The sequence below is a fragment of the Mytilus edulis genome, chromosome 5 (assembly GCF_963676685.1).
Source record: "Mytilus edulis chromosome 5, xbMytEdul2.2, whole genome shotgun sequence".
Lineage (NCBI taxonomy): Eukaryota > Metazoa > Mollusca > Bivalvia > Mytilida > Mytilidae > Mytilus > Mytilus edulis.
The window spans coordinates 94,356,052-94,381,439 of record NC_092348.1 but is presented as its reverse complement, the minus strand read 5'-3'; the positions used below and the strand labels follow the sequence as shown (position 1 = coordinate 94,381,439).

At 33.4% G+C, this 25,388-nt stretch overlaps 1 protein-coding gene across 1 annotated transcript in view; it reads right to left on the bottom strand.

The window, feature by feature from the left end:
• LOC139525593 (short transient receptor potential channel 7-like) overlaps window positions 1-25,388 on the bottom strand; it is a 43,021-nt gene that overhangs the window by 6,501 nt on the left and 11,132 nt on the right. The window contains exons 3-11 of the mRNA XM_071321086.1: window positions 25,174-25,347; window positions 17,934-18,098; window positions 16,744-17,011; window positions 16,145-16,284; window positions 13,630-13,729; window positions 5,433-5,584; window positions 1,659-1,807; window positions 1,211-1,409; window positions 568-804 (exon numbers count right to left, since the gene is read on the bottom strand). Coding sequence (XP_071177187.1) covers window positions 568-804; window positions 1,211-1,409; window positions 1,659-1,807; window positions 5,433-5,584; window positions 13,630-13,729; window positions 16,145-16,284; window positions 16,744-17,011; window positions 17,934-18,098; window positions 25,174-25,347 — 1,584 coding nt within the window. The remainder of the gene's footprint in view (window positions 1-567; window positions 805-1,210; window positions 1,410-1,658; window positions 1,808-5,432; window positions 5,585-13,629; window positions 13,730-16,144; window positions 16,285-16,743; window positions 17,012-17,933; window positions 18,099-25,173; window positions 25,348-25,388) is intronic.

The following is a 25,388-nucleotide window of genomic DNA, read 5'->3' as shown; positions in this document are numbered from 1 at the left end:
TTAAATTTGGCCCAGTAGTTTCAGAGGAGAAGATTTTTGTAAACGTTAACGACGACGACGCCGATGCCGACGCGTGACGCCGGACGCAAAGTGATGAGAAAAGCTCACTTGGCACAAGTGAGCTAATAATGGTATTCATCTTCAATCATATTTTTATCACACATAGTACATAATCTCACAGATGAAATGTAACACTTCTGTGTTTCTTTATGATTGGTTCTTGCCAAGCATGTCGGTTTAGCCTAATAAGGAATATAAAGGGACGTAACTCCACTACTAACCGTGTATGAGATAAGCCCCGCCTCCCTACTAACCTAATATCAAATATACACGGTTTGCACGCGGACGCTTTTAACCAATCATATTCCTGGAAATGTATAGGAGGTAAGATAAATATGCATATTACAAACTCACTTTCAGTTACTATTTCCGATCCGTATTGTAATGCCGTATTCTAGGCATCATTAAATATAACATAATATTTTGTTTTAGCTAATTATATTTACAACTCATTGTGGGTTCTGGGAAATTTATATGTCATATATACGGTTATCATACTTTACATACCAATCCATTCTGACGACCGTTCCTTTCAATTGGTTCTGGAGCGACATCTGGATTGGCGTCTTCAGGTGTTTCGTTATCATTACTTTCGCAACATTTTGAGCAACATCGGGTAAATTTGCGAACAATAGCTTTTGGAAGTCCTAACATATTCAATGGAACAGGTAGAACACTTCCTTCTCCTATATAGTCCATGTAAAGAACACTTCGTGCGAATTTCCACTCGACATCGGCGTCTTCCTGTTTGTCAAAAAAATCTTTTAGCAATCAAAGTTATAATAAATTCGATTGTCAAACCATATGTAAACGAAGATAGACTTAATGTGTAAAAGTGCTATGACGGTACTTTAAATTAAATGTCTTGTAATACAAATCTAGTTTATACGTTCCAGTACATGCCCACCTGAATGTTATTTAAATTATTTACTTCTCTTTCCAGAAAAAAATTAAATGGACGACGATTTTATTACAAAAACATAAGTTATTAATTTACCCCAATCATTCAAATCTGGAATTGTTTGTGTTTTACTTTTACTCATTTTGTAATTGAGTTGGCTTTTCAACTGTTTGGATTCAAGCCTTTTTTTAAATAAATATACTTTGCAATAACGGCGTTTCACCAAAGCTAATAGGTACCCTTACTCACAGTTATATCTTGATAGGACCTGGTCATCATGGCAATAAGCATATTTAATAGCACTATCACCATGGCGATGTTGTAGGCACCGTATATAATGTATCCAATGTCTTCTGTAAATTTATTTTCATATTCTCCCAACTTGACAACATCAGTATCTCCGCGACCAAATAGCGACCAGAAAACTGTTCTGAATGTGGCTAAAACACTAAAATGTAAAATCAATTTTAGATTTACTTTAAAGCAAAATAAGTTACCAGTTCAACTATTGATGCAGATCGAATCAAATACACATTGAGAACCAAACCTCTTATGTTCAATGTTAAGAAATACACATTAATAATCAAAGCTCCCATGTTTAATTCTAAGAATTGCACATCAATGATCAAAGCTCCCTTTATCAGTAATAGTAATACCTTTAAATACACAGAATAAGACAGTGTTCAAAATTACTTACTCTGCAAATTGTACTTCTGCTCTTGTTGTAAAATTGTGTTTGGTGACTTCAATGCTTTCCCTCATGCTGTAGTACCAGAACAGGTTGTTAAGGCCGACCATGAAGGCAGAAAAAACCAAAACAATAAAGGCTAAAAACTTCAAGATGTCCTAAAACAGAAGAAAGACAAGTAAGTCAATTGTGATATGAAATATACATCATTTGTACTTCAATGAATTATACTATATTTGAACATCCGGCCATAATCTGAAGCAAAAGTTGTGAGTTTATTGTATAACAATAACAAACTAAAGTGTCTATCCATATGTATATGTAACAAAAAATTTGTTCCGGCGTGACATTTGTTCCACCGGAACAAATTTCATAGGAAATATGTTCCAGCACTATAAAATTTGTTCTGGAACAATTTTTTTAACCAAGTGTGAAATAAGTTCCGGAACAAAAACCACAGCACCATGAATTTTGTTCCAATATTAAAATTTAAAAAAAAAGTGAAATAAGTTCTTGTGATATTAGTTTTAAACGAATCTATTTTATAGAAATTAATGAAAATGTTCTGCTCGAACCTATTTCACAGAAAATAAGTTCTGTGCTTGCATGGGGTACATTTGCAATTGAAGGAATGACTTTAGGATGAAGATAAGAAATAAAAGCGATTATTATGTATCTATGTTTGATCGTTTATGTGGTATTCAACCTCCTTGTTTCCTGATGATCTGTCATTGGTGTTCTAATCATACATGTACTTAGCTATGGTCATGGCACAGTTTTTAAAGAGCGTGTATTTTGTTTATTTATGTCTTTTAATATAATTGATCAGCCACTTTGTCCTTTTCAAAAAAGTACAAATATTCATCTTCAACTATAATACTTTTTTTCGGAATGACTTTTATTATTATTTCTTATTCTACTCTTTCCTGGCTCATAAGTGCCATTTTTAGTATTATTACTTGAGCATGTTATTAAACCTTTTCTTTACTCCACATGATCCAATTGGATGTTTACCCTTTTTATTTATTACATTATGCAATATAATACATGTTTTTTATAATCACTTTAAACTCACTGATGACAAGTGCTCAGTATATAAGAAAACTTGTTTAACCAGTGGAACATATTTCACAGACAAGGAACTTATTTCACCAGGTGAGGAACAAATTTCACAAATCCAGAACTTATTCCACCAGGTAAGGAACAAATCTCACAAACATGGAACTTATTTCACTAGGTAAGGAACAAATTTCACCAACCCAGAACTTATTTCACCAAGTAAAGTGTGGAACTTATTTCATAGAGATGGAACAAATTATATAGAAATTGTCTGTGAAAAAAGTTCTCCCAGAACATATTTCCTGTGAAATTAGTTCCACTGGAACTTTTTTCACAGGAACAAATTTTGGCTCACATATACAGTATAGGGACTCTGACATTATTATTTCTAATTTGAAGTTTGTCCTGGTCACGTGGTATTATCTGTATTCTCTAAATGATACAGTAGTTGATAATAACATGGTTGTCGGGATTACAAACTGTATCTCATTCTGTAAAATGTACCTTATGCATCATCAGCCCAGTAGTCAGTACTTCGGTATCGACATGACCTTTAACAAACCTTTCTAAAATTGTCAATGAAAAGATTCTAAAATTACAAAGAAACTAAGGTTTCAACTTCCTTAGGCAAAGACGGCCTTTGTTTTTCTGATGGTTGACGTCTCACAAAACACGTTTAGCCCTCAGCATTTTTGCGCCTGTCCCAAGTCAGAAGCCTCTGGACTGTTAGTCTTGTATGTTTTTTTTAATTTTTGTTCATTTATATGTTTTGGAGTTAAGTGTGAAGTCAATTTTCACGGAGTACACGATCTTATTTAGAGGCTGAGAACTACCTCCAGGTGTGGGATTTTCTCGCTGAGTTGAAGACCCATTGATGGCATCCGGCTGTTTTCTGCAATTTGAACGGGTTGTTGTCTCTTTAATTCACACATTCCCCATTTCCATTCACAATTTTACTAAAATGGATTATGATTTGTTTTTGGTACGTTTTGGAAATGCAACTCTCCAAATGTTTTGTTCATATACATCTTGGCTTTATAATATTCCGCTTTGAGCGTTCCTAGTTAAACATGATTTATTGAACTCATTCGGACTATCTATTGAAATTCTATTGCCTAAGTAAAGACTTACCATCACAATAACTTGGCTATATTATTTTTTTTAAATTTTTATTTTCAAGAATTTTGCATATAGAAAAAGATTACAACTCATAAACATGATGATAATAGGAAACGATTAAGTAAAAGTAGATAAAGTCATTCCAGAGGAGATTAAAGAAAAAGGAAGTTTACAACGGACGATGGCTAAATTTCAATTTGTCCCTTCGTCTTTTGATTAATAACAACAATCTGTAAACCATACTAATAATCTTCTACAAACTATGGATTAGGTACAAGAATGATCCGTCTCTACGCGTAAAGGGTAATTAGTTAGCTGGAAAGACAATCGGTTTGAAACTACGACAAGTGGAACAGGTCTAAAATAAACTAAGCTAAGGAAAAAAGAAAAGGAATAAAACAGAAACGTTTTTAGACAACCCATATAGCTTAACGCAAGTATAAAGCGGATGGTCAAATGAAATTAGACTTTCTTCTTTTTGAAAATTTAAGAGTCTAAATAGATTATCTTTTTTAAAGAAGACCACATATCCATTTTTATACTATGTCAGATAATAGATAGGTTGTATAACTACCATAAATTACAACATCAATATCAATTCTAACGTAGTTTTATTGGAACAAGATAATGCAAAATTAGTGGCATTCAACTCAGAACAAGAAAATAGACAAACACATTTACCTTCTGTTCATCATCGATTATAAAAGAAGAAAGAAAGATAAAGATAAATATTTGGCTCAATTAAAAAATTACCAAAATCTAAAAACGTTATAAGAAATGTTTTTACAGATACAGTTATATTAGAAATATGATTTTTAAAACATTTTGTAAATTTAAACAAAAGTGCCAACACTTTGTGAAAATATAGGAAAATTGTCTATGAATAGGAAAACTGATTGTATATGAGAATCCAAGACATTCACTATCAATAACTGCAATAACTGCAAAAGAACGTCAAACCGATAAAAAAAAATGGATACCCAAATATGATATTGAGCGATGAATGATGAAAATTATTTTCCAATTTCATCGCTTTAAAAATTAAGAAACAATATTATGATTTGGTTTGCTCGTCAGGTAGTATCTGTTACACAAATGACCACGTATAAGTTCCACTTGTCGTAGCCGCTTTGTCATTTACCTTCCTTCGTCTTGTTCAGCACATTAATCAGTATTGTAACCTTTTCACCAAATTTTTCCCATGAGCAAAATGAGTTGTGACGCAGGATGAGTAGAAACTGCTTACCCTTCTGGTACACCTGTTTTCGTGTAGAAGTGTTTTTGTTGCTCAAACTTTAGTTTTTTTTGTTATATTTTTTTGTTATTTGTTTGTCTTATGTTTCTTTCATTCATAGTATTGTCTGTATTTCATGGACTAATGATGCATGTTTACCCCCTCGTTAATTTTTTTGAGTTCTTTGGTACTAACATTCTTAAATTACCCATGATTATCAAATTAACAATCTTATTTTACCTAGACTATGAGTTCTATTTGTCAGTTAATATTTTTTTCAGTACATACAATTTAGGTCAACACCATACTGTAAAATAATATTGATTAATCTCGTAGTTGCACTATCTTATTGAATTGATAAATAGGTTTACCTTAATCATTCTTCCAAGTGAGATCTGCAATGGTCCTAACGCCTCATTGGCTGGAAGGAGGTATGATATGCGAGAAAAGCTGAGAATATTGGCAACAGCAAATAGACCCTCTGACATATTTATAGGATCCCATGAATCCCAGTAAAATCGATCTGTAACGAAATACGTTCAGTCTTAATTAATGTTCATCTAAAGTTAATATTCTTACCTGAGGTATATCTGAAACCAATGTTTGGAAAGGCAAAAAAGCTAAAACGTTAGAAAGCACAAAAACAACAACATGATGCGATAAGATCATCGTTTGGCCTATTGTTTCAAAACTGAAATTTTAACTTTTTTAGTTAAGTTTTCAACTAGTATCTGTTTTAAAGGTGAGGAGTGACCTTTCCGAGATTATTCTACATATGGTCGTGGGTAAAGTAATCTTCATTTTTCAGTTGATCCATAATCAGACTGTTGCTTGCACTTTGTAAGTATCTTCGCTCTTTGGCGAATTGTCTCTTCTGATGCATAGTCTAAAACACTTAATTATGTAATCAAATGTCGACCTTTTAACTTTGAACTATATACTGGAAATTAACTGGGTATCTTCATTATAACATAACATTGCGGTTTATATCTCTCTGAAAGCTTGTTTTATTGACTAAATTCTTAAATTTCCCGTTTCATTGATCATTTATATCATGCTATCGTGATTATTTTGTAAGTGCTAATTAGAACTGACGACTGAAATCAGCTTCCGTCTTTGATGTCAATTGATACAGGAATAAAGGACATTTCAGGGTCATATTATGGGCAACTGAAATTATAAGAACATCAGGGTAATTCTCTGTAAAATGGTATGTTTTAACCTTATATTTCTTCTTCTTACGGAAATGTCTTTCATAGATGTTATATAAATGCAGCCGTTTAACAAATAAAGGCAACAAAAGTATACCATTGTTAGAAAGTTATAAATCGAGAGAAAATAAATCCGGGTGTCAAACTAAAACCGAAGGAAACACATCACCTATAACAGGAAAACTACGAAACAACACGAATCTCCTAAATGTGATAAACCTGTTATAATGAATACATGAGTTGTATTATCTACCAAACAATCCAATCAAATTGAAATAATCATTTTGTTTTAAGCCATCTAAAAAGCACTATGTTTGGTGCACCATTCGAGTTTCTGGAATGACTTTGATCAGGAACGCTTAGTATACTTTAAGAAAATAGGAAGACTCTCAACTACATGTATAAAAGAGGGACGAAAGATACCAAAGGGACAGTCAAACTCATAAATCCAAAACAAACTGACAACGCCATGGCTAAAAATGAAAAAGACAAACAGAAAAACAATAGTACACACGACACAACATAGAAAACTAAAGAATAAACAACACGAACCCCACCAAAAACTAGGGGTGATCTCAGGTGCTCCGGAAGGGTAAGCAGATCCTGCTCCACATGTGGCACCCGTCGTGTTGCTTATGTGATTACAAATCCGGTAAATAGTCTAATTCGGTAGGTCATATTCATGAAAGGGAAGGGGATTGTATTTACGACGTAAGGAACATATCCGATATCATTTGTGAAACGGTTATTCCATAACGGTCAACCAACTCGTGATGGCGTCCGTAAAATTTACGAAGGGATGATTTCAACTTCACCATTTGGAACTCTTGGTTTAATAGCTTCCTTGTGAGCAGCAAACCTCTATCAAGAAAATCATGATAGGAAATGCAAGCACGGGAATATCGTATCAATTGGGAGATATATACCCCGTATGCAGGTGCTGCTGGAATGTTGCTACTTAGAAATGAAAAGTTCACAATTGGAAAGCTGAAATCATCTCTTTTGTCGTAAAGTTTTGTTTTCAACCGACCCTCATTGTCAATTTCTAGATGTAAGTCAAGATATGAATAAAATTGAGAATGGAAATGGGGAATGTGTCAAAGAGACAACAACCCGACCAAATAAAAAACAACAGCAGAGGGTCACCAACAGGTCTTCAATGTAGCGAGAAATTTCCGCACCCGGAGGCGTCCTTCAGCTGGCCCCTAAACAAATATATACTAGTCCAGTGATAATGAACGCCATACTAATTTCCAAATTGTACACAAGAAACTAAAATTGAAATAATACAAGACTAACAAAGGCCAGAGGCTCCTGACTTGGGACAGGCGCAAAAATGCGGCGGGGTTAAACATGTTTGTGAGATCTCAACCCTCCCCCTATACCTCTAACCAATGTAGTAAAGTAAACGCATAACAATACGCGTGGCCGACTTAACTGTATCTGTAGTATCCTTTATCTCTAGTTCGATTGGATAGATGCGTTCCACATAGTCATTAAATTTTGAATTGTTTAGTGAAAGAACATCATCTATATAGCGGAAAGTAGAGTTAAAGGATATTGCTAACTTCTTATCTTTCTTCCTAAGAAGTTCCTGCATGAAGTCAGCCTCATAATAATAAAGAAACAAGTCGGCGAGTAGAGGGGCACAGTTTGTTCCCATTGGAATGCCGACAGTCTGTTGAAAAACACGTCCTCCGAACGTAACAAATATGTTGTCAATCAAGAAATCAAGCATCTTGATAATATCAGTTTCAGAGAATTTTTTGTTTGAATCAGAGTGATTCTTTACAAAGTAGGATTTATCCCTCCCTAAGACAAGATACTTGTATCTACGTTGGCCATTCTTTTTTATGAAGCAAAGTAATACCAACTCTTTCAATTTGTCTTTTAGTTTGGAATGTGGAATACTTGTGTACAGAGTAGAAAAGTCAAATGTTTTAATACTGTTACAAGATGAAAGAGAGTTAGATTGTATGTACTCTAAAAGATCTTTTGAATTTTTAAGTATCCACATCTGATTCACGCCACCTCTAGAATAGGCAGTTTCACAATAACTTTGAAGCCCGTCTTTGATTGCTGATAAAATAGATGTTAATAATTTAGAAAGAGGTTTCGTGGAGCACTTGGAAGACCCAGCAATATACCGTTGTTTGTAAGGACACTTATGTAGTTTAGGTATCCAATACAGTGATGGAAGATCCAGTTCTTCATCTTTGGTTGAAATTCCAAAGGAACATAGAACAGACCTATGATTATCCAGGATTTCCTCTTTGGTAAGTGTCGTGAGAGTATATGTTGAGTTTCCAAGTGAATTGTCAATACCTAATTCGTTTATCAAGCAGTTGATGTAGTGACTTTTACACACAAAAACGATGTTATTTGGGGCTTTATCTGCGGGGACAACAACATATTTGTCATGGAGGTCGGATAGGTGTTTTGCAACATTTGGGTCTTTAAAGATTGACGTAGCATGGGCATTGATGGACCCATTCAGTGTCTTAATTCTGATTTGTATCAACGACCTCACTGCCTTAATCCATTCGGAAAGAGTGTCTACGTCTTCCTTCTCGCGCTTAGCCCATTGCCTGGCATAATCCTCGACTGAATCCATCAAAATTTTAAAGTTGTATTTCCAATTGATGGATTTAGGCTCACGATATTTGGGACCTTTCGATAACACATTTCGTAGAGAAGTGTTATTAACAATGTAAAGGTCACCGGTAATAACGTGGTCAGCAGGATTATATGTGAATTTGGAACTAGCACAAGTGCAATCAGGTGGTTTAGACTTGAAGTCGTCAATATCGAGATCCTGCAAAACGCGTTTGTAATTGAAAATTTTAGTTGCAATAGGTTTGGTATAGGTATAAGAAGTTATTGGTACAGACTGGTCTTTGAAATAAGGAGGTATTTTCGATTGCACTAATTTATGATGAAGGATATTGCCTAGGTTGACGCCATCGAGACCTTTGTTGGCAAAGGAAAGATTAAGAAAAGACCTTTTCTCTTTTTCATCTTTTCCAATGCGAACTGGCATGAAAAGTCTGTGACTTGCAATATCCGAAATTATAGCTTCAAGTTTGTATTGGTTTGAATGAGGGTTTGTAACAGTGGATTCCAAACATAAATTGAACAGAGAATGAAGTTTTGAAAGGGGTAATGAATAAAGTTTTGTGCGAATGTGATGAATACCTAACGGCTTTTGTATGAATGGCAGCAAGTCATTAATAGAGACATCATGCAGAGAAGGTGATGTATAATCACGATGACTATGACTGCGTCTACGTCGAGGTGTCATTTAGCTTTAGTATAGAGATTATAAAACAAATAATTATGTATTTGGAACTAGTGTATATAAACTCATCATAGATACCAGGACTGAAGTTTGTATATACGCCAGACGCGCGTTTCGTCTACAAAAAAGACTCATCAGTGACGCTCGAATCCAAAAAAGTTAAAAAGGTCAAATAACGTACGAAGTTGAAGAGCATTGAGGACCAAAATTCCTAAAAGTTTTGCCAAATACAGCTAAGGTAATCTATGCCTGAGGTAGAAAAGCCTTAGTTTTTCCAAAATTCAAAATTTTGTAAACAGTTAATTTATAAATATAACTATATCAATGCTAATTTATGTCAGCACAAAAGTGCTGACTACTGGGCTGGTGATACCCTCGGGGAAATAAATCTCCACCAGCAGTGGCATCGACCCAGTGGTTGGAAATAAACTCATCATAGATACCAGGACTGAATTTTATATATACGCCAGACGCGCATTTCGTTTACAAAAGACTCATCAGTGACGCTAGAATCCCAAAAAGTTGAAAAGGCCAAATAAAGTACGAAGTTGAAGAGCATTGAGGACCAAAATTCCTAAAGGTTTTGCCAAATATAGCTAAGGTAATCTATGCCTGAGGTAGAAAAGCCTTAGTTTTTCCAAAATTCAAAATTTTGTAAACAGTTAATTTATAAACATAACCCTATCAATGATAATTCATGTCAGCACAAAAGTGCTGACTACTGGGCTGGTGATACCCTCGGGGAAATAAATCTCCATCAGCAGTGGCATCGACCCAGTGGTTGGAAATAAACTCATCATATATACCAGGACTGCATTTTGTATATACGCCAGACGCGCGTTTCGTCTACAAAAGACTCATCAGTGACGCTCGAATCCAAAAAAGTTGAAAAGGCCAATAACGTACGAAGTTGAAGACCAATAAGGACCAAAATTCCTTAACGTTTTGCCAAATGCAGCTACAGGTAATTTATGCCTGAGGTAGAAAAGCCTTAGTATTTCCAGAATTCAAAATTTTGTAAACAGTTAATTTATAAATATAACCATATCAATGATAATTCATGTCAGCACAAAAGTGCTGACTACTGGGCTGGTGGTACCCTTGGGGAAATAAATCTCCTTCAGCAGTGGTATATGAGTCATTTCTCAGATGGTCCCTAAGTTAAAGTATTTCATAAAGTCAGTATACAACCACCACGATTAAAGATAAATGAAAAACTCACCCGAATATGAAATAATTTCCCTTTTTAATATATTTAGAATAACCATAAGCATGCCACAAGTGCAATCTTCACCTTTGTGTCAGTCCATTGAGCGTAATCAAACAGACTTTTTTTTTACCTGTGCCATACATCCGTAATTCATTCAATTTTCAAACACCAGTACTAATTGACCATGAAATACACGCATTTAATGTTAACAAGTATCAACATTCAATTTAAACGCTCTGATCTATCGAAGATTAGTATAATAGATAAGTTAACACTACATATTAAGGGAAAATACAACATCACTTTACGATTCTCTACAATGGACAAACACAGTCATATTTTAAGAAATGAAAACAACAAACACAACACACTATGCTCAAATATTTAACAATAGAAACATTTGCTACAGGCATTTTTTTTTTATTAAAGTGTCACTAACATTTATCTTAATTATTTAACGTTATATGTTAAAAGATTAGAGGAAAATACAGTATGTCTTCTCAGATTTTCATAAACTGATAACTATAGTCATATTCAATTGATAGAAAATAAGAAAAATAAACAATTCTAATATGACGTGCTTCTTTAGCTTTGTAAACAACACTGTGATAAAATTCTCGATAAAATATACTTAGCGCAGACACAGAGATATACATAATAATGGCTGTTACAATATACTTCCCACGTAAATCTACATGTATTGGAACCTATTTGCAGACCCTTTGCCGATTTTATTGTTTTAAAAAGTGAAATTAAAAAAAGACAAAATAACTTTTATTCTTATTCGCATGCATAATAAAAAGAGGTAATGCACAAGAGCTCGGGGAAATCAACGAAATAAAAATAAAATAAAATTCCGTAAAAGTCTATTAATTTTTTTGGCGTATTTAAGGCATTTCAAAACATGACGTCATACAAATGAAACCGCTCAGGTTTAAAGTTTTCTGTTACGTGAACCATCGGAATTCGTATGATTTTGTATTAAAACTGATTCTTGAGGTAGGTTTTGTTTTGTTTTCTATTCCATTGCATTATTCGCATATTTACTCATTTCAGCGAGTCAACATGGCGGCTCCTTAGTTACAAAATGTCAACTTTTGATTAGTGATGGAAGCTTACGAAAAAAACAAGGCAAATGTTGGGTTTGAGAATATAAAGAATTGAAAAGTTTTTTTCTAGCAGTTATTCACGAAATAACCTACGCAAGCTAAATAATTATAAAGATATTTGAGCTTTATCTAACAGGGAGTAAAAAAAACAGCCACACAAACAGCATACCCACTCTCGCTTCAGTTTTTTAATTACCGTATTTGTCCTATTAGAATCGAAATAATTCATGGAAGCCATAGATTGTTGGAAATTTACACATGGCCTGCTAACGCTCAGGATAAAATTCGAATATCACGGCCCAGGCCATATGTAAACTTCCAACAATCTATGGCTTCCATGAATTATTTCTTAAACACAATCACTTCGCTCTTTCATTATTAGAATAAAAACAAGAGTTTAATACTTTTCTATGACAATAAAATGATAAAATCTAAAATTTGTACTAGAGGATGTCAGTTAGACAAACACACACAGATTATTGTATAATTATATATATGCACATCCAAGCACTTCTGTTTCGCTGACATTCTGTGTACTTACAACAAAATCAAACAATGTCATTGTTTTAATAATATACTGGTATTACATTTTTTCATATTTTTCTATTTTTGCTCTATTTAAATTATATATATATATATATATATATCTAAATAGGCGATTAAGGGTGTAGGTAGGGATGATTTCTCGTTCAATGACTGAAGTGTTTTTGTCTCGTCAGTTAATGAGGAATCACTAAATACCAGTATGTCTTTCGAAATTTATTTGGATAAAATTGACGCAATTTGCCGGAAAAACTACAACCAATCTTTAACTTAAGGATTTCTTTATTTGCTACATCAATCGAGGGAGATGTCCTTTTATTAGTAGCATTTAACTAGCATGTTTCTAAATGTATTCTTTTTTTATATATAAGTATATCACAGACGACACAAAGGTGAACAACCAGATAAAATTTATAAAAAAGTTTATGATACCTATCAATTAATAATGTACATTTCATTAGGGACTATCCTTTGCTTTTTTTCATTTTCCTATTACATGTACCTTCTGTTATGTGTGTTTTTTTTTGTCTCTCAATATATATATATATATATTTCTTAGTGATTCAGTCAACCATGTTCGTCAAAGTTTAATATCATTACTCGCCAAAACGTAATTCTAAAAATGAATTAAGGACTGAAAGTATATATACATAATATTTATGTTATATGAATTTAAGGCGCAATTACTATATAAGTAAGCCACCTACCAAAACCAATAACAACAACAACAACAACAACAACAACAAGGAACGCTTCAGATCAAAGTTAGAAAAAACTAAAATTCAACATTTAAGAGAAAAAAAACCGGCCGAAACAATTGATAGGTAGCCAAAATAATTGACAGACAGGCAAGCAAATAAACGTTAACTTCTTATTCAAATATTTTATAGGATGATACAACAATAAAATTGTAATTTATTACTTGAATGAAGATTAATACATTCGGTTTCTCGTCTATTTTTGTTCACTGACGAGACCACGGTGCCACACGTGATCATTCCAATTTTTTGTAAGGGTCGTGTTGCTGAGTCTTTCGTTTTCTATGTAGTGTTATGTGTACTATAGTTTGTCTGTTTGTTCTTTTTTCTTTTTAGCCTTGGTGTTGACAGTTTATTTTCGATTTATGAGTTTGAAAGTTCCTCTTGTATCTGTTGCCCCTCTTTTATTAAATAACAGCCCAATATGAATATACTGTACCTGCATTCAGCCAGTAAAAAGGCCACTTTTCATTATAGAGCAAATCATTTGAAAGATCGTCTACTGATTCTCCACGTATAGATTGAACAGATAAAAAGGCCTGAAAAAGGAAACAAAATACATGAAAGTTTTAGACACTTACAAGTTATAAAGGGTCTTTGCATCGGAACTAAACACATTTATTAAAAAAAAAACAACCAGTTGTTGGCATGTCACGGGTTATGTTCTTCTCATATATTTTATGATAGTATGATACCAAACCCCTAACGGGAGGGATTGTGCCTGATATTCATATGATGACGACATAATCTTTCAATCAGTTTAATTGAGGTCTGGAGCTGGCATGTCAGTTAACTGCTAATAGTCTGTTGTTATTTTTGTATTATTGTCATTTTATTTATTTTCTTTTGTTAAATCTTCTGACATCAGACTCGGACTTCTCTTGAACTGAATTTTAATGTGCGTATTGTTATGCGTTTACTTTTCTACATTGGCGATAGGTATAGGGGGGGGGTTGCAATCTCAGAAATATGGTTAACCCCGACAAAATTTTGCGCCTGTCCCAAGTCAGGAGCCTCTGGCCTTTGTTCGTCTTGTTTAATTTTTAATTTTAGTTTCTTGTGTATAATTCGGAGTTTAGTATGACGTCCGTTATCACTAAACTAGTATATATATTTTTTAAGGGGCCAGCTGAAGGACGCCTCCGGGTGCGGGGGTTTCTCGCTACACTGAAGACCCATTGGTGGCCTTCGGCTATTGTCTAACCTAAGATCGGGTTGTTATCGCTTTGACACATGCCCCATTTACTTTCCCAATTTTATAGGTCTTTTTGATGCATTCTTATAAAGTTTGCATATCACCTTTTAACAATTCATTCCCTTTGTTTTATAATATTTATCTGAAACAAAACAGAACATCTCATTTTCGTTTGACGATTAGGAATATTCATACGATCATTCGATTAAAGATATGAATGAAATATAGTTACGTTTCTAACCAATTAATGTTTCAGTTGTGTATTAAAACGACAGAAGTTAACTGATGTACAAATCTCGTAAATCGATAAGAAGCGACAAATCAAGACGAAAAATTATAATCTGATGGAATTGCATGAAATCCAAAAAGTGCGAGACCAGGGTTTCTTACACCGATTTTTCGTGTTCACTTATGAAAAATAAGTTATATTAGCCAAATGGTCTGGATTCTGAAATGCCTAACGTCTTTTAAATTCGTTTGACTGATAAACTCATCATAGATACCAGGATTGAAATTTTATATTTTATATGAGGACAAAACTTTCCTAAATGTTTTGCCAGGTATAGCTAAGGTAATCTATTCCTGAGGTAGAAAAGCCTTTGTATTTCAAAATTTAAAGTTAATAGTTCTTTTGGAGAAAATTATTATAATTTGCGGGACTTATATGATAAGTTAACTTTATTTCTTACGTAACACATACTAAAGCTAATTTGCAAATAAAACTATATCACAGTAAAATTTAATACCACCAGTAAAAGGAAAGAAAAAATGGCCTTCTCCATTAAATGTTCTCTAAAACAGGTATTATTTCTATATTTAATAAAGATATTACTTCAGAAATACAGCAAGTCCTCACGCAAAACAAGCTCTTAAAGTCATAAGAAACGAGTGACCGGTGAAAAATAATGTTCTTCAATTCTTAAACCAATGCATACAAACATCATAAACTTAGTCTTCTGTGCTCCAATTTATCATTTTTTTCGTGTAAACTTCGTATAATCGTCAATTTTTTTTTCAATCTGTCAGTGTTGTTGTGAAAATATGGCAGGTAATTAAAGTTCGTGTTCTGAAGCCGAAGTTTAACGATTGTCACCTGTTTGTCAACAATTGACGAAAAATAAACAAAAAAGCATGGAAATTGAGCACGTGTTTAACATGTAAATTCAGATAATAGTTTATTTTAAGGACATCCATGCGTATTGTGGTCACCGGATTTTTACGAGATGGGTCACACTGAGGTCACCTTGCATACGGAAAATATATCGGGGGAATTGCTTGCTGGAAGGAAGCAATTCAAATAAAGTAAACTTCTTCTAAATATGAATAAATTAAAGAATTTTCTTCAGAAAAAAGTATATGTACATAAGTTTTACAATGAAAACTATCGATTGAGTTATAAAAAACATATGCATTATTTTTTTTTGATTTGAGGTTTCTTATGACTTTAAGCTCATTATAGTGTTTATTTCACATTTCATGTTAGTTAAACAGTCGTTTGAAGTGTCAACTTTTCTCTACCTTTAATCAATTAAGGTAAACTGAGTTACAAACTTTATTTGATGGTTCAGTAGGATATTTTGTGTAAGTAGTTTTTTGTGTATATAGATATAAAAAGATGTGACATGAGTGCCAATGAGACAACTCTCAATTCAAGCCACAATTTGTAAAAGAAAAAAACATTATTGGTCAAACATGGCTGCTTATCTGACATTTATAGTCAGTGCTTTACCAATGAACATAAATTACCCAATGAACAAACCTTGATCATGCAAAAATACCGCAGTGTGAAAGATGAGAAATATAGTGTCAATAATGAAACATCCATTAAGTTGTACCAAGACTTTGCGTAACGTCGTAGTCCTTCTGTAAATAACTGGCTACATTCCTGGCATGCCATACCTTGTATGAGAAAAAAAATATAAAGATATAAATATTCATCTCATGATGATAAAACAATGCACTTTTTCATAGCGATAGTGTTGATTAATAGAGATATAAAGCATAGCATTTCATTGATATAAAGTTTTACAAAAAACAGACAATGAACTCCACACTGATTGCAGGCATTGTAGTTTGCAAATAATGAAGAAAAAAACCCAGCCTTTTAGTTCAGCCACAAACTAAATGCTTAAAGTTTATACGGTAATAAATATTTGAATTTAATTGAATTTATAATTTTCTATACCGTAATGTTTATAGCATGAAGCAAAGATTTGCAATGATAAATACAATGATGATCGTTAAAGTGATGTGCTGTGTCGGGGATATAGTACATCATAAAGGCAGTATTATGCTTTGGATAGACCATTTCATATATGGTCACTTTATTTTGAATATCTTATTTTATTTAATACTTGCCTAAAACCCATGTTGAAAGCATAAGCTGTGTAATAGTCGGAATGAGTGGTCGCATAGGAAAATCAATTCCATACAGTGTTTGGTTAGTTAAACCAAATATCTGCTCGTACTTGGCATAAATGTCCGGATACTTAGAAAACAGTGTTGTGTCTTTAGAAACAGTCTTTGATGTTTCGGCTGTTGACACAATAATAAGTACAAGGAAAGACAAAAATGACATCATATGGCAGATAAACTTTACACATGGGTATCTCAAAATACGTATACACTGAAAAATACAATAAGAAAAGTTCTTTATACATTAATCTATCAAAATCAATGAATGTCCGTGATAAATATATATATCGCAATTTTATAAAATGACACATAGAAATTCATTTAGAAAAACATATATATTGACATTGTGTGGTGATAACGCCGTTAATTTTGTAAATGAATCAAAATAGTAATATAGTCATAGTTAATGTCCACTTCATGTCTATCGTCTCTATTTGTGTTCTGTTGCAAGTCCTGAATATTGTAGTTGTTATCAAATAGTTCTTTTTGTTTGTATTTTGACGTTTTTTTTTGTTGCACTTAAGTTTTTATGTTGTTCCTTTGTTCCCCCTTATAAGGGATGCGTTTTCCTCGAGTTTACTTTGTAACCCGGATTTGTTTTTCTTCCAATCGATTTCTGACTTTTGAACAGCGGTATACATTTTGTACTACTTTTGCCTTTATTTTGTACATGTTCAGATAATCACCTATCTGATTAGAGTACCAACAAAGTACTATACATGAATTGTACATTCATGTACTACACTGTCGGGCTACAGCATTGGTTCTTCAAATTTGTATCACACATCTCGTCACATATAAATATGGCTTTCAGATAGAACAATAATTTGGAAGTCCTTCATCAATATAATATTATGAAGCTACATTTTCAGTACTGATAAATTACAATATCAAATAAACTCATCATAGATACCAGGATTAAACTTAGTATTTACGCCAAACGAGCATTTCGTCTACAAAAGACTAATCAGTAACGCTCGAATCCAAACAAGTTAAAAAGGCCAAATAAAGTACGAAGTTGAAGAGCATCGAAAAAGACTGTATTCAAAAGTAGTTGTGTAAAACCTACATATTTCGGAAGGTTTTACGCGATATATTACGAAACTGAAGAAAAAAAAAGAGAATACGCTTACCTTTGCTCGTGGTGCAAAAAGATAAATAAGCACTAGGAACGGATATGAGATGAAAAACAACATAAACAACAAAACACGCTTTGGCCAACTTGCACGTTCCAACACTCCAATGCCCTCATACCATGTACTGACCATTCTCTGCTGACAACTAGAATGAGCAACAAACTGAAATAGACAAGATATCACATATTATCGACATATAGAACGAAAAATAGTATGATGTTTTTTTTTTATTTCCTATGGATTCATTAAAACTGTAAGTGGACACTAGCTGTCTAATTTGTGTTCACTCATTTGACGCAGATTTTGATATTTAATTTTTACAGAGTTAAACGTATATCCAAATTAAAATCAGTCTAAAATAAACAGTAAACAATGAATGCACACGATAATATATATTATAATTTCGTGTATATTTTAGCCTAGACGCCGTATAAATATATATCGAGATGACCACAGCAGACAGTCGACGGTAACCTAACCCGAAATAAACTTAAACATAAATAGAAATAGACAACGACCTCGTGTAATTAGATTTATATTGGTTTGTTTCATTTCTTGTTATAGTTAAAAAAAAATGTTTTTACTTGTATAAGAATGTTTTTGTTTTGTTTCGAATTAGTTAATGAAATGGTACACCTTTTCTCACTTTAAATGTTGACATTCTTTTACCTCTAATGGCTGAACATGACTAATAGGGACTACAAATGTCCTTTCATGCAATTTGCAGAAAATGAAATATTCTTAATTCTTTAGTTTAGAAATCATGATCTTTTATTTATTCAAATGAATTAATGTTCATCGGGCTTAAAAATGTAGGAGTAGAGTTAATTTCGTACTTGCTTATTAACCTGTACTGCAATTTAACAGATCAGTAAAGAAAGTAGAGCGTGTTTGAATCCTGGCTGTGGGATCTTGTATTTTTCATTTTAAATTTTGAACGAAGGCAGAAAGTGATAACAATTTGATGATATTTAAATCTATCATCGTACTGCTTTCACTGAATTTCGGATTTTTTCTTTGGCTATCAATATTATCATTACAAAATAGATAAATCCAGAGAATTTGCACGTTTCTGGCTGATTCTTAGATAAGACATATATTTATCACGTTACAAAAAGTTTTATCCAGAAAGATAATGTTAAAAGCACGAATTAATGCATGTAATTTGAAATTAGAATCTCCAGAATTTACTTAAAACAACTCTAACACAGCTGTCATCAGTTTGCATTTTCGGAGTATCTGATTATTGGATAAATCGGTCATACATTTTATTAAACTCCATTCTTGGTATATGGTCCGAAAACAAACATAGCTCGTAGTGCATTTTTTTTAGATGATAAATGAAAACTAGTATAATTGCACCTGCGCTTTCTCGATAATATTTTGGGAATTGTATATCAATATTATTATAGAAAAAACTTCACTAAAATCTCAATAAGGACAATTTTACGTTAAAGGAGTTATGAATTCAATTTAACAGCTACAGACATACTTATTTTTTACCTTTTCCCACGGGATTAAGTCACTTATTTACTCTAAAGCATTTTGCATTGTAATTTCATCCTACTACTTGCTATCTGAGACATAAAACATAAGTAAAACCATTGGGAAGGTAAATAAACAAAAATCAACTCTACCCTGTCTGCACTAATTACTAGGTTTGACAAAGAAATGTAAAAGACAATAACTGTGTACTCAGTCTTTGTTCTATTTTTTCAATATTATAAAAAAAAGATTCTTTTTAAAATGATTATTAATAATATTTGGAGCTATAATACGTTACTGGTGTATATCTAATATGTGTTTTATTCCACTAAATGTTCCATATAGACACTTATATCAAACATCGATGAATGATAAAGATAATCGCATTTTTAGGTCTTTAAACTTGATCAAAAATCGTGTTTTCGATGTTTTCCAATTCCCCATTTTTCATTTTGACTGTATATTAATCCGAATTCCTGATAATGCTTGCATAGCGGACGTATACTACATCGAGGCCAGTCCCTTATTTTGGATATCTTGCTATACAATTTAAAAAAAAATCTTGAATTGATATTACAAATAGATTTCTAAGATTTGAACATTGACAAACTACTTTTCCCCTATTTTGTCATCAATTGACGAGAACATTTTACGAGAAATATAGCCACATCACAAAACAAAACAGCCTTCGTTACAGATCTGTAGTCATGATTATGTCCTGAGTGTTCTTGCGTTTTAACTGTACTATATCCATTGTCATTTCAATGGTATTTTTAACATTGCCTGTAACCCGGATTTGTTTTCACTTAATCGATTTGTGACTTTTAAACAGCGGTGTGCCACTATTGCTTTATTCATGTGATATAATTTTTGTTATCACGTGTTCCTCAATAAACAGATGTGACATTATTAACGATCTAGAAAACAATCCGTGAAGATCTAAAGTCGTCAATATCAAGTTGCAATGAGTAAAATATAAGCTATTACCCCATACTGAATGCCTCATTATGATATTGAATAGAAGAATAGCAATAAAATCGCTATTCCCTTGCTTTTTGAGGTATTTGGGGTATTCAAGTGTGTGAATGTATTTTGTTTGATGCCTTTATAAACCTTCAACTAGAATGTCGATATGTCTTTTTGATTGCTTGAACAATCTTCATAAAAATAAAATACAAGATTTTCTATAGAGGGTCACAGGAAGTGCCGATTAAAATACTAGTACCGAAATACTTTATCTCATTTCTCTATGCTTTCATCTGAGAAATTTATAAGGAAAATTGATCAGAGTCACTTTTAACTGTTCGCCATTTGTAATTGACCATTCATTTGTTTGTTTATACGTGTCCCTAATTCAAATTTTCAAATTCTTTTACTTTTATTTTATATTTCTTTTTCTTCTGCAGTCGGTTTAATACAGTATACTAATTGCTAACTGTTTAAACAAATTGGGTTGAGCGTCACTGATGAATCTTATGTAGACAAAACGCGCGTCTGGCGTATCAAATTGTAAGCTTGATACCTTTGATAACTATTATCTATGGCAATGGTTCACAAAACATTAGAAGATAAAACTGAATTCGTATGATGTTTTCTTCGGCTAGTTGTATTAACTATACTCTTTAAGAACCAAAAGTAAGTTCATTAACTATCAAAATTTCGCCACAAACATATGTATTTAAATTTAAATTCGAATTGTCAAATGAAAATTCCATAGAACTTGATGACTTGCGTTATCATGCAGTCTTCAGTGTTTACATTTTCGATGAGATCAGCAATGACTGTAATGAAATATAATCCCAAACCGCGCACAAAATCTCAGTTTAATTAGTGCATAAACTATAGGATCAATCCTATATTATGTCGTAGATATTTTTATGTGTCAAACAAATAAATGACTACAAATATCGTGTCTACAATTCAATTTTTGCTGAAGGACATTTTACATTGATTTCCATTTCATCAAAATGTATTGATTGTCTGATATACATCTATTAATCTGAAATGTAAACGTAGGTTTATATTGAACCTTAAATAGAGTAAAATTGCAAACGTTTGTTTGATAAAAATATGAAGATGTGGTTATAGATATCAAAGGTACAAAGGTTATAATTTGATACGCTAGACGCGCGTCTCGTTTATACATAAATTACATCAGTGACGCTCAGATAATAAAAAAGTTGGAAAGACTGCTGTTCTGATAAATGTTCATCAGAGACGAAATGACTAAGAAGTAAGCAACCATTGGTATGCACACGGCCTCTAACAATATGTTAAACCTATAACATATATAGCAGGCTATAAAAGGTCCCGATATGACAAATGTAAAACAATCCAAACAAAAAACAAAAATAACTGTCTAGTGAAGTTCTGAATACAAAATAGGACAATTAGGTATAATCACACAAGTGGCCACTAAGGCTTCAAATCACATATTTCTCTTTGGAATTGTTTTTACATTTCGTCATGCACGACCCTCTTATAGCTTGTTATATAAGTGTGGACTTTGTCACATTGTTGAAAATTCGCTTGTTATATAAGTGTGGACATTTTTCACATTGTTGAAAATTGAACGAAGACCTATATATGCTTACGTCACCATTGTTTGGTATCTAATGAATATTTTTCTAAAAACATATCACTTCTCATTTTCACATTCTCTATTGTGGGTTTTTTCAACAACAACGTGGTTTGAAAGCTAGAAAGTTAATCCAGTACAAAATAACAGATGTTAAGGTATAGCATCATTTGATATGGTTATAATGTTGCGATCCCTCGAATAAACACATATTTTAAAAATATGCAATATTGATCTGATGGTATTCCATGCACCATATGCTCAGTTTCTGATGAACAATGATAATTATATTTGTATAAAATAATTTTGCTGTTTATTATATATGTAAACTGTGAATGGTTCTTGATGAACCCTTTGAATTCTTCAGGCAGGATACCATTCAACGAAATTTGCCAGCTTTTTACATACTTATAACTTATCACGTATTCATCAAGTACATTTTCTAAATGTTTTGTATTAGGCCATTTCCGACGAAGGTTAATCCAGAAAAATGCATCGGACACACCCGATTTATAAAGTACTAGTGGACTGTTAATCTCCGAGAGTAAAACCGGTTCAGCAGTCAGCGATTCGGTCCCGACATGATTTATATTACACCTTTCTTAAACTATCCGTCGAAAAATTGTGAAATTATCACATAGCTGAAGAGCCAGAGTTTCTAGCTCCCGCAGGTTAAGATGTAAGAAGAATTTAGCTACTTTTTTCACGAACGTTTTGATTTACAGATACTCATGCATTCATTTATTCATACGTAGATATAAGAAGATGTGGCATGAGTGCCAATGAGACAACTCTCTCATCCAAGTCGCAATTTGTAAAAGTGAAACGTCCTTAAACTTCCAAGTTTTCGGTATGAGCCTTCATTGTAAATGTGAATCGAGAAAAAGCTGATCGGACATATGAATTTTGTACAGTGTTATTGAATTACTAGCACTGTGTCGATTCTGTTGCTAGCGGATCGGTCATCCCGAATGGTATCACCAGTTTAGTCGTCAGTGCTTTGGTTCTAACATGTTATAAAATACTGTGTCGATTCTGTTGCTAGCGGATCGGTCATCCCGAATGGTATCACCAGTTTAGTCGTCAGTGCTTTGGTTCTAACATGTTATAAAATACTGTGTCGATTCTGCTGCTAGCGGATCGGTCATCCCGAATGGTATCACCAGTTTAGTCGTCAGTGCTTTGGTTCTAACATGTTATAAAATACTGTGTCGATTCTGTTGCTAGTGGATCGGTCATCCCGAATGGTATCACCAGTTTAGTCGTCAGTGCTTTGGTTCTAACATGTTATAAAACACTGTGTCGATTCTGTTGCTAGTGGATCGGTCATCCCGAATGGTATCACCAGTTTAGTCGTCAGTGCTTTGGTTCTAACATGTTATAAAACACTGTGTCGATTCTGTTGCTAGTGGATCGGTCATCCCGAATGGTATCACCAGTTTAGTCGTCAGTGCTTTGGTTCTAACATGTTATAAAACACTGTGTCGATTCTGTTGCTAGTGGATCGGTCATCCCGAATGGTATCACCAGTTTAGTCGTCAGTGCTTAGGTTCTAACATGTTATAAAATACTGTGTCGATTCTGTTGCTAGTGGATCGGTCATCCCGAATGGTATCACCAGTTTAGTCGTCAGTGCTTTGGTTCTAACATGTTATAAAACACTGTGTCGATTCTGTTGCTAGTGGATCGGTCATCCCGAATGGTATCACCAGTTTAGTCGTCAGTGCTTAGGTTCTAACATGTTATAAAATACTGTGTCGATTCTGTTGCTAGTGGATCGGTCATCCCGAATGGTATCACCAGTTTAGTCGTCAGTGCTTTGGTTCTAACATGTTATAAAACACTGTGTCGATTCTGTTGCTAGTGGATCGGTCATCCCGAATGGTATCACCAGTTTAGTCGTCAGTGCTTTGGTTCTAACATGTTATAAAACACTGTGTCGATTCTGTTGCTAGTGGATCGGTCATCCCGAATGGTATCACCAGTTTAGTCGTCAGTGCTTTGGTTCTAACATGTTATAAAACACTGTGTCGATTCTGTTGCTAGTTGATCGGTCATCCCGAATGGTATCACCAGTTTAGTCGTCAGTGCTTTGGTTCTAACATGTTATAAAACACTGTGTCGATTCTGTTGCTAGTGGATCGGTCATCCCGAATGGTATCACCAGTTTAGTCGTCAGTGCTTTGGTTCTAACATGTTATAAAACACTGTGTCGATTCTGTTGCTAGTGGATCGGTCATCCCGAATGGTATCACCAGTTTAGTCGTCAGTGCTTTGGTTCTAACATGTTATAAAACACTGTGTCGATTCTGCTGCTAGCGGATCGGTCATCCCGAATGGTATCACCAGTTTAGTCGTCAGTGCTTTGGTTCTAACATGTTATAAAAACACAGCTATATTACATTTTCGATGAAAAAGTTTGAAATTATTGCAAATGAAGCGTTTAATTGCCTTAGGCAAACTGACGGATAGATTTGTTTATTTCATTTAGATCGTTTTAGGTCAGTTTGGTCGTTCTATTTATCATTTTTTGTCATAAAGCTCTTCACGTATTTAATTACTAATACACTTGTTGTCTTTTTTGTTTTGTTTGAGGTCTTGGATTATAGCCAATCCAAGAAACGCTTCGGACTCACCAAATTGACAAAAGGTGCTTTTTTTATTTTCTAAGATAAAACCTAATGCTATTTAGTATATTGACGGGTTTACACTAGTTTTTGTTAATCCTGTTCCTACCATTTTTATTCTCGATCAGTTTACTAACGGAAAGTATATAAAGAATATGACATAAATAACAGTACAGGAAACAGTAAATTCATGTGAGTAAACTCTACAATACCAGACAAACAAAACCTAACAATACGGAATCGATGATTTCTCGTAGTTACTGAAAAAGCAAGCGAATAACTCTTTACCTACTGATATGTTATATTGCCGATCTACACTGAAACCTCGATGGCTGTGCATCTATTACAAGAAACCACATTCGTATGTTATTTCTAGGCAATGAAAGAAAAATAGCCTTTTTTATATGTAGGAAAACCAACGGTATTATTATCACGAAAAACGAGCAACACGTATGTACCACATCAAAAAACATGCATACAAAGTAAAATATAAGAACGGAATGATAATTGCCATGATCAATATACAGATATATAAAGAAATGCAAACCTTCTTTTCGTTGTAACGAATGGCTAGTTTAAATCTCGCCAAACTCTCGTATTTGTTGTCCCTGGGATTTCCGGCTTTATTCAGAACAATTTCCAATTCTTCCTGTGTTCTGACTCTGCTAAGTAAACGAACAACATATTCACTTAATCCTTCGGCTAAGTCTTTATACTCTCTCTGTAATAAAAAAAATCCATTTACATTTAAAATAGATAAAT